General features: G+C 53.0%; 7 protein-coding genes across 7 annotated transcripts; 4 read left to right on the forward strand and 3 right to left on the reverse strand.

Moving 5' to 3' along the window:
- Positions 1-664: 664 nt before the first annotated feature.
- On the reverse strand, positions 665-1,630 carry J4E92_007742 (uncharacterized protein; the record flags this gene model as incomplete). The annotated part of the gene is made up of 1 exon (XM_051499105.1): positions 665-1,630. A coding segment is annotated over one exon (966 nt), but the record flags the coding sequence as incomplete, so codon positions are not given.
- Positions 1,631-2,719: 1,089 nt separating this feature from the next.
- Positions 2,720-3,481, forward strand: J4E92_007743 (uncharacterized protein; the record flags this gene model as incomplete). The annotated part of the gene is made up of 2 exons (XM_051499106.1): positions 2,720-2,724; positions 2,818-3,481. The coding sequence occupies 2 exons, from the start codon at positions 2,720-2,722 to the stop codon at positions 3,479-3,481; spliced, it is 669 nt and encodes a 222-aa protein (XP_051350841.1).
- Positions 3,482-5,282: 1,801 nt separating this feature from the next.
- J4E92_007744 (uncharacterized protein) lies at positions 5,283-7,229 on the forward strand (the record flags this gene model as incomplete). The annotated part of the gene is made up of 1 exon (XM_051499107.1): positions 5,283-7,229. The coding sequence occupies one exon, from the start codon at positions 5,283-5,285 to the stop codon at positions 7,227-7,229; it is 1,947 nt and encodes a 648-aa protein (XP_051350842.1).
- Positions 7,230-7,495: 266 nt separating this feature from the next.
- Positions 7,496-8,248, forward strand: J4E92_007745 (uncharacterized protein; the record flags this gene model as incomplete). Its single annotated transcript, XM_051499108.1, has 2 exons — positions 7,496-7,529; positions 7,578-8,248. The coding sequence occupies 2 exons, from the start codon at positions 7,496-7,498 to the stop codon at positions 8,246-8,248; spliced, it is 705 nt and encodes a 234-aa protein (XP_051350843.1).
- Positions 8,249-9,475: 1,227 nt separating this feature from the next.
- Positions 9,476-10,933, forward strand: J4E92_007746 (uncharacterized protein; the record flags this gene model as incomplete). The annotated part of the gene is made up of 1 exon (XM_051499109.1): positions 9,476-10,933. One exon carries the CDS (start codon positions 9,476-9,478, stop codon positions 10,931-10,933), a length of 1,458 nt encoding a protein of 485 aa, XP_051350844.1.
- A 231-nt stretch (positions 10,934-11,164) lies between these two features.
- On the reverse strand, positions 11,165-11,953 carry J4E92_007747 (uncharacterized protein; the record flags this gene model as incomplete). Its single annotated transcript, XM_051499110.1, has 1 exon — positions 11,165-11,953. The coding sequence occupies one exon, from the start codon at positions 11,951-11,953 to the stop codon at positions 11,165-11,167; it is 789 nt and encodes a 262-aa protein (XP_051350845.1).
- A 1,029-nt stretch (positions 11,954-12,982) lies between these two features.
- Positions 12,983-13,698, reverse strand: J4E92_007748 (uncharacterized protein; the record flags this gene model as incomplete). Its single annotated transcript, XM_051499111.1, has 2 exons — positions 12,983-13,616; positions 13,694-13,698. 2 exons carry the CDS (start codon positions 13,696-13,698, stop codon positions 12,983-12,985), a joined length of 639 nt encoding a protein of 212 aa, XP_051350846.1.
- Between the last annotated feature and the right edge of the window lie 192 nt (positions 13,699-13,890).

The following is a 13,890-nucleotide window of genomic DNA, read 5'->3' on the forward strand; positions in this document are numbered from 1 at the left end:
AAAGCCTGTATTCGACGTCCGCACTACCAACGATCTTAGTCCAAGTGGCACTCACTCGCGCCACTAACCCCACAGATGTTCGCATCAACATGAACGGGTTGCTCAATCTGAAGGGAACTACTCATGACGGTACTGAGGTAGACGAGATCTGTGTTGCTGTCGAGCTTCAGCACACTAGAGGCGACAATGTACACCACGACACCCACTATACTACATATGGGAGACTTAAGATGAGCATGTTCCTCTATCTCACGGACATTCTCGACCAGATCTGTCCAAAACACTGGAAGAAGAATGCTCGACAAGCCTGCCCGGTATTCTGGATTGATGGACACGCAAACCTGGTAGACTTGGTCGCTCCACCGTTGGGGTTTCGATGGAGCCACGCGGATTCATTGAACTTTGCACATGAAGGAACGACATTGAGTAGGCTTGTTAAGAAAATCGAGCGTCGCCCAGATATCCCCAATAGCAAGGTGGGCTGTTGTTTGGACCGTGATACTGAGTCCGTGTACCACACATGGAGAAATTTGAAGATGTGGGCAAAATGTGTCTGGAGGATGGACAACGCACGCTCGACGAAGCAAGGACAGACGCTTGGTTGTTAAAGTCGTGTTGCAGATGGATTGAGAAGAAATTTCGTTCTCTTGAGCCACATTAACCATCAGCCCTCCACCCCTCGAATCAAATTCTTGATACCCTCTCCTCTTGAAGTCTGTTCCCATGCGTCGGTCGCCTTCTCAAACGGGGTCACCGAACTAATCAACGGCTTCACATCGATCAATCCCTTCTCCAAGAAACCCACCGCAAGCTCGTAATCCCCTGCACCGTATCGGAAGCACCCCCTCACCATGAGTTCTTTCTGGCCCATGGCCACAATCGGGAACTCGATCTTCGGCTTCCCAAGCCCGGTCTGAACATACTTTCCACCTGGGCGCACAAGGTTGATGCCCATGTCAATACTCGTCGTCGCACCGGAAGCTTCGATGACCGTGTCGACAAGACCGCCAGTGGTGTCGATGCCATACTCAACAAGGTCGAACTTCTTGAGTAGCGCCTCGGCGTTGTCTTCTGGACTCGCGTCGAGTGACGAACGGAAGGTCTCGCACTTCAAGTAGCTCGCTGCAAACTCTAGCTTCTTCTCTAGAATATCGACAATGATGATGCGATGCGCACCGAACTGACGTGCGACCGCCGCGCAGAATAACCCGATTGTCCCACTCCCCATCACGACAACCGTTTCGCCGGCCTTCACATCACCCAGTTTGACAGCATGTACAGCGACCGCGAGCGGCTCAACAAGCACCGCCTCATCCAACCCCATCTTATCAGGAATCTTGTACACAAAGTCCTCCGCGCTGCGAAAGTACTTCGACAGCGTGCCTTGCGTATCAGGCGGTCCAGGTGCCGCGGCGAAACGGATATCGCGACACATGTTGTAAACCCCAGATTTACACGCTTTGCAGATACGGCATGGTATGCCTGGTTCGATAGCTACGCGATCACCCGGTTTGACGCTTTTGACGGATGGGCCGATGGAGTGGATGGTGCCGGAGGCTTCGTGGCCCATTACGATGCCGGCGGTGGGGTTTATCATTTTTCCGATGCCGCCGTGGTGCCAGAAATGGACCTGTGTTTGGTTAGTTGGTTGATGGGGTTGTATAACGAGAACTGTTCTGGTGAATGGAAAGAGTGGTAGTCTTACATCGCTTCCGCAAACTCCCACATAATTAATGCGAACGATCACATCGTGAGGATCCACCACCTCTGGCACTGCGATATCTTCGATCTTTGCGTTCTTCGGCCCATACAAGACTACGGATGGGTTTTGCATGATGCGGTTGCTGGAAGTGGTGTGTATGCCTGTCAGGTAGCATGGAACTCTGCTATCTTGCCAAATATATGGTGAGGAAGATGGCCATTTATATGGAATGAATGGCAATCAGGCGTTCCTCGAAATTGCACACGTCCAGTCGTCGCGCTCTTGTAATCGTTATCGACCGTCAACTACGACGTAAGTCGGGAGGTAGACGCGTGTAGCTTCCCCGCATCCGCCTTCCATCGTCTATCCCCGCACATGCTTCTATACGCAAGGATGGCATCCCGCAACCGCGATGTGTTGAGATGCTGATCGTGACATGAGAGGAGCCTTCGTCATGGATTAAGAATGTCTGAATGGATGATGAGAAGGCACATAGGATCACGCGGGCGCCGACGATGCGTGTTTCGGAGCTGCTCGTCCCGCATGCGCCACGCCTCGAATATTCCATTTGCTTTTTTCGAGAGTGTCACACCGCCCATCAATCACGAAGTACTCATTTTCAAGAACGAAAGATCAGAAAGATTGAGATACTGCGAGTTTTATGCTGCTCAGAAGGAGCTGAGGCACGTGGCTGTAGAAGCACGTGTACGCCAGAGCACGTGAGTACGTGGCGGGAACGTGGAGCGGCGGGATGGAATCTTCGACCCCACTTTAATTCCTTAGCGTGTTTTAGGACGATGACGTTGATCGCGAGATTTTGCTTTCACATTGTGGGCGTCTTCCCTACGGACCGAATTCCCCCTCTTTCAATATATCAATCCAGCTCGCCACCGTGCCGTACACTTCATCATGCCTTCAACGCTTGTCTGGGTACTCATTGCAGTATTCGTCTGGCTATTCGTCCCAAATCCGTTCGGATCCAAAGAAACCAGCACCACGAGCACGAGCGAGAGCGAGATGCCGTCCAACTGCGCCCGATGCAACAAAGCCGAGGCTGATACCGAGAAAGGCACACTTCAGCGGTGCGCTAAGTGCAAGACAACACCATACTGCAGCCGCGACTGCCAGAAAGATGACTGGAAGAACCACAAGAAGATCTGCGCCCAGCAAGCGCAAGCCAATGCCAATGCCTACGATGGTTTCCCACCCAAAACCGAACACAGCTCCAATTACGCCGCGCCTCGTATGAAGACTCTCGAGAAGCACGTACCGAACCCCTTCACACGACTCGACGACGGCAAGTACCTCCACGACCGCCCCGAGAAAGACGTCTACAGACTCCTCATCGACTCCTTCCGCATGCGCTCCGAAGACGATAACAAGCTCGAGAATAAGCCCACACCGAACAGCATCTATACGGGCAAGTCTTCAAGCATCGAGCCATTCCGGAAGTTCCTAGACTTGGCTGAGACTCGGCGGGGTCTGCTACCTCCGTGGTGGAACGCCGAACACAGGCAAGAGTGCGAGAAGTGGGCTGAGAGCGGCGAATGGAACGATGTGCGGAAGAAGGTCACAAAGGCTGAGATGATCAGCCACTACGGCGATGATAAGGCGCCTATGCAGCTGAGGATGGTGGCGGAGTTTGTGTACGGGTCGGGCTCGAAGGGGGAGAGCGGCACTGCGATGCGCAAGGTGCTGCGTGGCATGGAGGGGGGTGGTCTTGGGCTTGGCAATTTCCTGCCTATGAGCTTGACGAAAGTTATGGGTGGTGGAAGCTGAGTGGCAATGCGATATGGAGTATTGTAAGTCGCGTTGTAGTGTTCTTATGCGATGTACATGGCTGATCGTACTGGTTGCATCACAGCTGGTTCTGAATACATGCGCATCATACGTATTATCATCTCAATTAATGTCGTCTCCTACATATCCCATACGCGCATATCAATAGTCGAGCAGCCTCATCGCCCATGCCCTAGACTCCCAATGTAACTGTAATTGCACAACTTGAACGAGGCGGCCAAGCAAAACCTACTTCTTCTTATGGCCAGTTCTTCCCATCCTCGTCTTCTCTTGCTCTGCTTTCTTGGCTACGTCGGCGGCTCTCTTGGCTCTCTGCGCATCTTTCACGCGTTCATCCGCAGCTATCTCGGCCTGCACAGCAGCTTCTGTATCTCGACGTGTCTTTCTTCCGGTCGCCGCACGCGCTTTTCTCATGCCCTTGGCGTCTTTACCCTTGAGCCCGGTGGGAAGCCATTGCGACGTTCGGGAAGTCTTTCCTGTGGGGACAGGGGGAGACGACGCGACACTTTGTTCAACTTGGTCGTTGGGGTCGGCTTCAGGCACTGGGGACGTTTGGGTAGAGTCGAAGTTTTCGATGGCTTCGCTGTTCGTACTGATATCGGCGTCTGCGACCATTCCAGCGAGCTCAGCAACATCGCCATCCTCGGGGTCTGGATCGGGGGAGGCGCCATCGTTGTCGATTAGATCTGCGAGGCCCTCGTCCTGGACACTACCACTTGTTGCCAGTAGTCGCTCTATCTCCGAGGCCGGCCAGTCATCACGTACGGCCTTGAAGATAATGTTGTAGCCGTGGCTGTAAGGATGTTTACCACATCCCCTGGACCAGACCGTGAAGCGCTCGCCGCATTCGTCGCAGAACGCTTTTGGATTCGTCAGCTCCTTTTATGGCCGCGCTTGTTACTATACAGACCGAAATGTAGTTGCCAAAAGCACTTCTTCTGTGGGGGCGCCTTGATCGGCGGTCAGTCAGAGTGGACAGGGGGTGCAGAGAATACCGCAGTGTGTACCAACCTTGCAGTCCTTGCAATGGTGTGTCAAGCCCAAGACTTTGAGGGTGTTCTTGTTGCAGATGTTGGGGTTGAAGTCGCCTCTGAACATTTCTCCGTATCTCTCGTTGAGGTCTATCCATCCTCCTGCGAGCTTTACCATGTTGGTTAATCTTTGGGTTAAGTCAAGGTTGGAACTGTATGCAGGTGTATATTGGGCGGTAGTGAGTACGGCGAGAGTGTATAGAGACTGAAATCCTTGCAGCGCCGAGGCATTCTCGTACAACATGGCTGCCTTCTGGTAGACGCGTTTCATTGAGCTGAGCTGATTCCATGCGTCGCCACGATCTGTGCTAGTATGCGCTTGAAGTGTGGAGACTCAAATAACATAGGTAACTGCCTCGACATTCCTGCATGAATTCACTGGACATCGAAAGGAAGACCATAGCAGAGACCGTATATGCGACGACGAGTCACTGTTGCAGCCATTTCGAAGTAACCTTTCGCTTGGATAGGATACTTGCGTAGCGTTTGCTACGTGGTGATTCGTTTCCATCTGTCAACATGTACATCATTCACTACGCCGCGCAATTCACGGGCTAGACAAGCTCGGGCTCCACTGTGGCGCTGGTTCCGGTCCGTGAGACTTGTGTATATGTTGCTCACTTCTTCGAGTCCTATATATTCTCTCTACCCCGAAACACTACCTTACTACGGATAGTTTGACACTCAGCCAACCGACCGAACATCACGCCAACTCCAGCCGATAATCATCCCCAAGTATCTGTGCCAACATGCACTTCAGTCTAACATCTTTGTTTCCTGGTCTGGCCTCCAGCTTCAGCTCCAAGCGCCCTCAGGACAGCCCTCAGACCAAGCTTCGCAAGACACCGCCTGCGCCGAGCATCGTAAACGATCTCAAAACCCGCGATCGTTCCGGCAAGCGGAATGGTGATCTACCCACAGTACTATCCATCGCTTACGAAAAGTTCCGCGATCGATTTGCGCGCCATCGTAGAAGCCAAGTATCACAGCGAGCAGATGTGTCGCACGAAGCCGTTGCTTCACAAACAGCCGCGCGTTTGCTACCAAGCCTCAACGTTATCTCTGGTATCTGCACCATCATCGAAACGCTGCCCGAGCTACCTCAGCGGTTGCTTACGCCCGAAACTACGACGGATAGTGGAGAAGGTTGGTTCAAAGTAGTTGAGCGTGCCTGCGGCAATGACAACTCCGCAATCGCCGCCCTCATCCAGCGCGAAAATGCTGTCTCGCCCAGCGGTGCCAAATCTGACGAGGAGTTTGAAGACTATAAATCATCCACGCCTAAGTCGGACGGTTCGGTAACCTCTTCTTTAACAAGCGCGTGCTCTGATGGCGAAGCGCTTGATCGCGCGGACTGGGAGCCACTCCGTGCGCTTGACCATTCGAACTTCCAGAAAACCCTTTGGCAACATCTCAACCCCTCTTCCGAGTACTGCGAAGATGACTATCTCTTCTGCGGCGAATTTGAGGGTGGCTATAACTTCGTTCGGATATACCGGGTTATCAACAGCCCTGACGACGGCGAATACGTGGTCAAGATTCCTTGCGTCGGCACTGCTGCTCGCTGGCAGAAGCAGGATGCATACATGATGCGTTCGGAGTTTGGCACCATCAAACTCATCGGCGAGCGTACCAAATGCCCCGTTCCTGAGGTCGTAGCCTACGACGACAAGTTAGATAATACGCTAGGTGCGCCTTACATCTTGATGAAGGCCTGCACAGGCAGATCCGCCTCTGAGGTCTGGCACGACGCTGACCCGGTTCATAAAGACTGGGATCGGGACACAGTCGACTTTCCCTCCAAGAAACTGGCGTCAAAGCGCGAGCGCATACTTCGTTCACTGGCCCAAGCCATGGCCGAGCTGCGTCATCTCGAGTTCGACAAGATTGGCGCGTTGGACTTTGACACTGTTGACGCAAACGGAACGCCTGCTATTGGTTCGCTTTGGGAGTGGAATATCGACCCAGATCTGACCGCCGAAGATTTGGCCACTGAAAAGGCGCTTGTAGAGAAGCCAGTATACGACTCAAGCCTGGAGCGCTTCATGGACGAGTTGCGTGATGTCTGGCCCTTCGAGGGACATGAAGGAAGGCCCGGTGTCTATCATGGAGTCCTGGATGCACTATTCCGAAGCGAGGCTTTCGCAAAATCTGTTCAGCATAGTGATAACGAACAGTCTTTCGTCCTTCGCCATGACGACCTCAACCTTCAGAACGTCTTCTGCGACCCCGATACCGGCGAGGTGACCGGTATCATCGACTGGGAGCGCGCTTCCACCGCCCCACGCTGTCTTGGCTACGCTTCCCTTCCAAAATTCCTGACATTAGACTGGATGCCAGGGTACGAAGTTCTCGATGCGCCGCACTCTCCTTTGTCGCTACAAATGTACCGCGAGATCTACGCCGACGCGATGATTGGAGCCACTGGAGTAGGCGGTGACGGCATTTATACGTCCAAGTCTGCGATGTACCAGGCCGCGCACGCAGCGTTGTTTGGTAGTAGTGAAGGTGGCGACATTCGTGACTTTGTTCAAAAGTTGTTGCATGAGGTTCCTGGACTGCACCATACGGACCTTGACTTGTATCTGACTTGGCTCGGCGAGCACTGGGAGGCGGTCGGCAGCTCCGTCAAAGAGGCTATAGTGAAGGTTGCGAAACCGGTAGTTCGGACGATCGACGACTGCGAGACGCAGTGACTGCAACACTAACCCACTCTACCTCCACCTCCTCTGTTCGGAGCCGCGTACCAGACGGTCAGCAAAGTACAAGCTGGCTTTGTCTGTTGAAGTCACTCAGTATCTGGTATTCGTCGCTCAGCCGAGAAATCACCTAGTTAACTCACCTTCACCTTGGATATGCTAGTGTAGGTGTTTCACAAAAGCCACCCTCCTTCGACCCTCAGAGATTTCAATCTCTTCTTACTCGTACACCACATCCGTCCAGAGCACGTACTCATTGCGAAATGGCGTGTAGTAAATACGAGCGCTACAAGCACAGTACGTCGCACTTATTCGAGGCCGGAATGTCACTGACTTTGTTCCCAGCTTCGAAGAATGGCATATACACCCAAGACCAGTTGTTCAACTACCTGAAACATGCTCATCCAGTTGGGCTCTCCATATTGCTTGCGCACGACGATTTCGAGATCAAAGAACATGTGCCGGGCCGCTTCGCTCTCAGAGTCGGCTACACCTCCACTCGATCTGGAGAGATAAAAAACGAGCTATGGCTGACTGAAGTCAACGCAAAGACGACGGGAAAGTTCAAAGGTCTGCACTACTACACTGTTGAAGACGGCAGTGTGAATCAGCAGGTGCATGGATCACAAGGATTCAAGGGCACTGGCGTTTTCAGCAAGTTCACAAAGAGTGGACGTGTGAGTGGCTTCGCCTTCATTACGAAGGCGCTCTTCCAGCTTATCATGCTCTACACCGGCCATAGATCAGTGTACAGCACAATCGGAAACGATCACATGACTCTCGGTCATCTTACTATCGCGCTGGGGGCGATTGCTAAGCATGGCGCCCCCGTAGGAGAGGTAGACGTGGCTGAGGACGGCGAGGAGGTAGCTGCTGGTATTGGAGAAGACGGTAATCTGATGGTGGCGGAAGAAGGCGGCGAACCATCACTTGAGGGCAAGGACAACAGGAGCAAGGAGGCCATGCAGGCGGAAGTTGATGAGGGTGCCTCAGCAAAGAAGATTGGCGCAGACTAGAGTGTGCGGCTGATGGCGATGGGAGACACGGGTCATGTGTAAGGGCCAGACATGAAAGAGACAAGGGCGGAAGACTTGAAGACAGCATCCCAGAAGCGAGGTGGAGACGAAGTCGATCCAGGAAAGATGATAGCTTTCTGCTACGTTTCTGGCGATTGGGGGGTTTGGTTGCTGAGCCACTGCAGAGCTCGACGCGTTACAGACCATCAATGGAGTCTCTGCCTGCTGGACGTCGCGAAGGCAATTTTCGCGTGAATGAACAAGTAAGAGAAGTCGTTCTCCACCGTGCCGTTGCCATGTGTGACGAGTTTGATGCATGTGAAGAGCGTGATGTCTCTTCTTGTTGCTAATGGTGCGCACGAGCCGGACTTCGCGGAGATCTGCCGAGACCACGTGATCTTAGCCTAGTCTGCTTTCGGCTGGCGCGCTTTCCCAGCTTTCGATCCCGCCGAACTCGATGTTACCTTCATCAACCACAACACGCTGATGTGCGCGTCCTCAGCTCAAACTACAGCATGGACTCTCCTCCGCAGAGACAGACGATCGCCTTCCACCCGAAGTTACGGTTCCGCTTGTGTGAGCTCAACCGAGCCAGCACCTAGGGGCTCAGGATTACAGCTATCGCGTGATATTATGCTCTGGCAGGCTCCAAATGCCTGTGTGCGGGCGGAGGGAATTTTGCCCGCCTTGAGCGCTGGGCCCATGTCAATGGTTTCTCCCGAGGTCTCACGGTGCCGACTTGGGTACCCACGACTAATCACATGCGATCGCCGCTGACGCGTTAGTGTTACGGACGTAGCCATTGAAGTACCAAACCCTAATGTTTGAACGCGCTACTTCAATGACGATCACGTCGATGGGAAATATAACATCTATTTCGAGCTGAACGCTGCACCATAACCAGTCATTCCTGCTACACTGCTAACAATATACTGCTAACAATAGACTGCTAACAATGCCGATTGAGTCGTCATACCCGCCCATTACCATACCCGCCGTCGATGCATGGACATATTTTCTCGAGCGACCGGATCGCGAGTACCCGGATGATCATGGCATGTCTTGACACACTTCTATCGAGCGCCAGCTAACACGATAGCAGTGCTTTTCGTAGACATTGCCAGCGGCCGAAAGCTCACATATGCTGATTTACGGTCCACCGCGGAACGGTTCGGGCAGGGCCTCCAGAAACAATGGCAATGGCGCAAAGGCGATGTTTTGGCAATCATGACGCCGAATGATATCGATGTCGCGCCTGCTACATTCGGCGTCTTACTTGCTGGAGGTGTCGTGTGTCCTCTAAACTTCATGTACACCGTCGATGAGCTGGTGTCCCAGTTGACATCTTCGAAAGCCAAGGGACTATTGACGAATGCAGCATGTCTGGACGTGGCTTGTAAGGCAGCATCGAAAGTCGGCCTTCCTCTGGATCGGATACTTGTGGTCGGAGATGGCAAGACATCGGGATCGGTCCAGCACTTCTCTTCTCTGAAGAGCGCGTCAGTCAGCATGAACCGAGTCAAAATCGACCCCAAAGAAGATCTGGCGTACCTGGTGTACTCTTCCGGAACCACTGGCGAGCCAAAGGGTGTCATGCTGACGCATGAGAACGTCGTGGCAAACAGCATTCAGGCTACGACGGCAAATGGCTACAACACCAACTGGAAAACAGACACGGGTATTGGCTTCCTACCCATGTATCACATCTATGGTAAGCTCAACGAGGTCACGATCAAACATGCGCTGATAAAAGCAGGAATTGCTACACTACTGCTAAACACCATCTTCTACGGCGTGACCAATCACATCATGTCAGGATTTGACCTCAAGAGATTCTGCGAGACGGTAGACAAAGAGAAAGTCACCATCGCTTACATCGTTCCGCCCGTCGCACTCGCTCTGGCAAAGGCCCCCATTGTCGACCAGTACAACCTCAAGTCCCTGCGCGACCTGCATTCCTCTGCCGCCCCAATACCCGTCGAGATCATCACCGCGATACACAAGCGCCTCGGCGCTCAAATACTCCAAGTCTACGGCATGTCTGAAGCTGCACCCGCCGTGAGCGTGCAACGCATCGAAACCTGGAGCACGGCGTTGGGCACATCCGGGCACTTGTTGCCTAACATGTCAGCCAAGGTGGTGAATGACGGAAAGGAAATGGGGATAGGCGAAGAAGGTGAGCTTTGTTTGAAAGGACCGAACATCTTTAAAGGGTACTACAACAATGCCCAAGCTACGGCCGCAGCTTTCGACGCGGAAGGGTGGTATCATACCGGCGATGTCGCAAAGTTCGATGAGCATAAGAATCTCTACATCACCGACCGCGTCAAGGAGCTCATCAAGTATAATGGCTTCCAGGTCGCGCCGGCGCAACTCGAAGCTCTCTTGATTGGTCACCCGGCGGTGGCTGATGTAGCCGTCATCGGCGTGTACAGTGAGTCAAAGGTGACGGAGTTACCAAGAGCGTATATCGTTGTGGCAGCAGGGTATACGGGCGATGAGAAGCTGCAGGAAGAGGTACAATCATGGTTCAACGAGCGTGTGTCGCCGCACAAGAAGTTGAGGGGCGGAATCCGCTTCGTGGAAGCGATACCAAAGAGTAACGCGGGCAAGATACTGCGGAGGGTACTTGCCGAACAAGCTAAAGCGGAAGAAGCGGAGAAGACTGTGAAGGCTCGCTTGTAGGCCTTGAAGATGTCACATTACTCTTTTGGGAGGAGACTGGAGTCGATGCCTAAGCAGAGCCCACAAAGCGGTCTAGTCAACGCAGTATTGTAACACAGTAGAGGGGCTATACCCAGCCCATTATTCGCAGTAGATAAGCAGTGAAGATGTCACATTGCAATGTAATCTTACACCTCACTACGTGTTTGTGACAAGGTACATTGATAGATGCTATTCTAAGTCGCTGTTATCCTACAGCTTCGTAAACAACGTCTCCTTCATAGCCCTAACATCCAACTCCTGCGTCCACGTACTCCTCGGCTGCGTATGCAAGAACCAATACGTATGCGCCAAATCCCTCGGTTGAACAAGATGACTGTCCACATCGGCCGCCTTGTCTGCCTGCCCAGTCCGCTCCCATTGCCTCTTCATCACACCCCCAATTAACTTCCCATCAACCGGCCCATCCACAATAACATTCACAGCATGTATCCCCTTCGCCTGATACTCCCGCGTAATAACCTGGCACAACGAGCGCAGCCCAAACTTCCCGGGTGAGAACGACGCTAGGCCTGGCATACCGCGCAACGCACCCGTCGCGCTGGTGAAAAGGATGGTTCCCTTGCCTGCGGCAAGCATATCCGGGATAACAAGCTTGCTCGCCCAAAACGCGCCGAAGAGGTTGATCTTGGTGAAGTTCTCGAATTCCTCCGACGTCGTGTCGATGAGCGAACGCCCGTTTACGCGTCGCGCGCCGGCGTTGTAGACAAGAACGTTGACGGGGCCGAGCTCTTCGCGGATGCGCTTGAAGGATGATGTTACTGTGTCTTCGATGCGTAGGTCTGTGATGTAGTCGTGCGCTGTGCCGGTGCCGACGTCGCTGTTGATGTTCGCGGCCATGGTTTGTAACGCTTCTTCTGTACGCGCGAGGAGGGCGACGACGAAGCCTTCCGAGGCGAAGCGGTGGGCTACTGCTTCGCCGATGCCTGGGCCTGCGCCTACGACGGCGATGACGGGTTTGCTGGTGGGGTTTTTGGACATTGTGGTGATGTTGGGGTTGGAGGCGGCTTGTTGGATGCGATGTTGGGTCACTTGTCCTCACATCTTGTCGTGGAGATGGGTAGCAAGATATCTACTACCGAAAGCTTGTTGTGCATAGCTTGGAGTGCTGGTGCTGGTTGCATGATTAGCTTCGATGCGGGGAAGACGCGCAACGCGTTCCTCGGAACCTCGGAACAGGATGTTGAGTAATCGCGCTATCGTACGTATCGGCCTAATTATCTGTCAAGTGCAGTCTTCCTTTGCCTTGTCACTCGCAGTCGATATCAAGGCGGCTGATTCCCGCTCAATTCTCAGGTATACTAGATTGAAGGCTGTTTCAGACGTATACTATTGATATTACAGCCGACTACCCCGCCATTGATGCCGCTTCCTGATCATCGTCATCATCACCGATAGATCCTTTCCTCTGCGCGGCATCCACCTTCCCAATACCCCCTTAGAAAATTGGTCCGTAATGTTCGCACCATCTTAGCGATAAGAAAGCTAGGCTCTTGAGATGCTGGCCAATGTGCTCCCAGAGCTTGTCTCGAACATGCTCTTCAGCCTCACGCGCTTCAAGCATAGCATCACGGGGGTTTGAACTCCTCGGTTCACGCCCCTTTCTTGGATCTGCTGTGACGGCGGCATCGAAGTTGCAGAATAAGCAGATCCCTGGCGGTCGGAAATCATGATACCAGTGTGTTCTGCACTCCATATCAATTCCTGTTGTCGAAATATGTACCTCGCCCTCTTGCAACAGGCCCCGGATTTTATGGCTTTCGAGATGAGCACGGAGTGCTTCCTCGCTTTGGAATCTCCCCCGATCTCGACACCGGTAACAGAACCAGACTGTGACTTTATGAATCGTTTCCGCCCAGGACTCCGAATGCATCGCTGCCATATGCGCTTGCCATTTGTTATAGCTAGCGAAGTACAACGGCGTATTCTGGCACCGTTCCGAGATGCAGGTGTAAGGCTCTAGATCTTTGTCGAAGTGCGATCTGCATAGTGTCAGCTTGCATCCAGAAATTACGCGCTAATACGGCAGGTAACGTACTCCCACGATCCTTTGCGCTGCAGCTTCGCAGCACTCAATCGTTTGGAACACCAGTCGCATCGACAGTAATCGGAGCCTCTTGATGGCTGAGGTGGTCTCGGGTACCGGTACAATTCGGCTTCCGAGGATTTTGCATTTGACCCAGACTCGACTGTCGGCTGGTTTGAAGCACCGTCTGGTCGCTGTGTTGGTTCCAAGGCTGGATGGTCAGCAACAGTCAAATTGTTGAAGACGCCCGCCATCTCATCTTGAGACTGCGCAATGATCTTCGCGCGTTCATCAGGCACGGCTTGTGCTTCGTGGTCTTGGTCTTCTCGAGAAGCAAGTTCCTCCCCATGTTCCTTTTGACGGAGCAGGCGAAGACGTCGCACTGCGATAGAGTGGCCTAGTTGTTCAACCAGGGTCTCAGGCAAATTAGGGTATGCTTTCTTCACTAAGTAAATCGCGACTGTTTCGAACCCCTCTTTTTTGAATGGCACGAAATCCGCCATTCCGTCCAGTCTTTCGACACCGTCGATTATGTCTATCAGGTTGTATTGTGTTAGGTACGGGAAGGGCGCTAGCATCGCTTTGTGTTTCCTGGCTCGATACGAGTCGTTCTCGGACCTACTATCCTCATAAGTGTCGCAAGTCGGTACTAGGCCTGCATGTGTCAGTCAAGGCAAAAGAGTGTGCGAGAATACGCCATGCCGTGTGTTAAGCGCAACTTGATGAGTGCCAGCAACCGGATCACATCTCTTCGCAAGCCAAAATTAGATCTCACTCGCCGGTCTAGAGAATACCTCCCATCTTCGAATGCGCGTGTCCATCCAGCCCAGTCTTTGAACTGATCATGGAAATACCGGAGGATTATGTGTAGTGGCACCTGCAAGTCCGCGGT

This window comes from Alternaria infectoria, assembly GCF_024043175.1.
Source record: "Alternaria infectoria strain BMP 0036 chromosome Unknown scaffold_13, whole genome shotgun sequence".
In the NCBI taxonomy this organism is placed as follows: domain Eukaryota; kingdom Fungi; phylum Ascomycota; class Dothideomycetes; order Pleosporales; family Pleosporaceae; genus Alternaria; species Alternaria infectoria.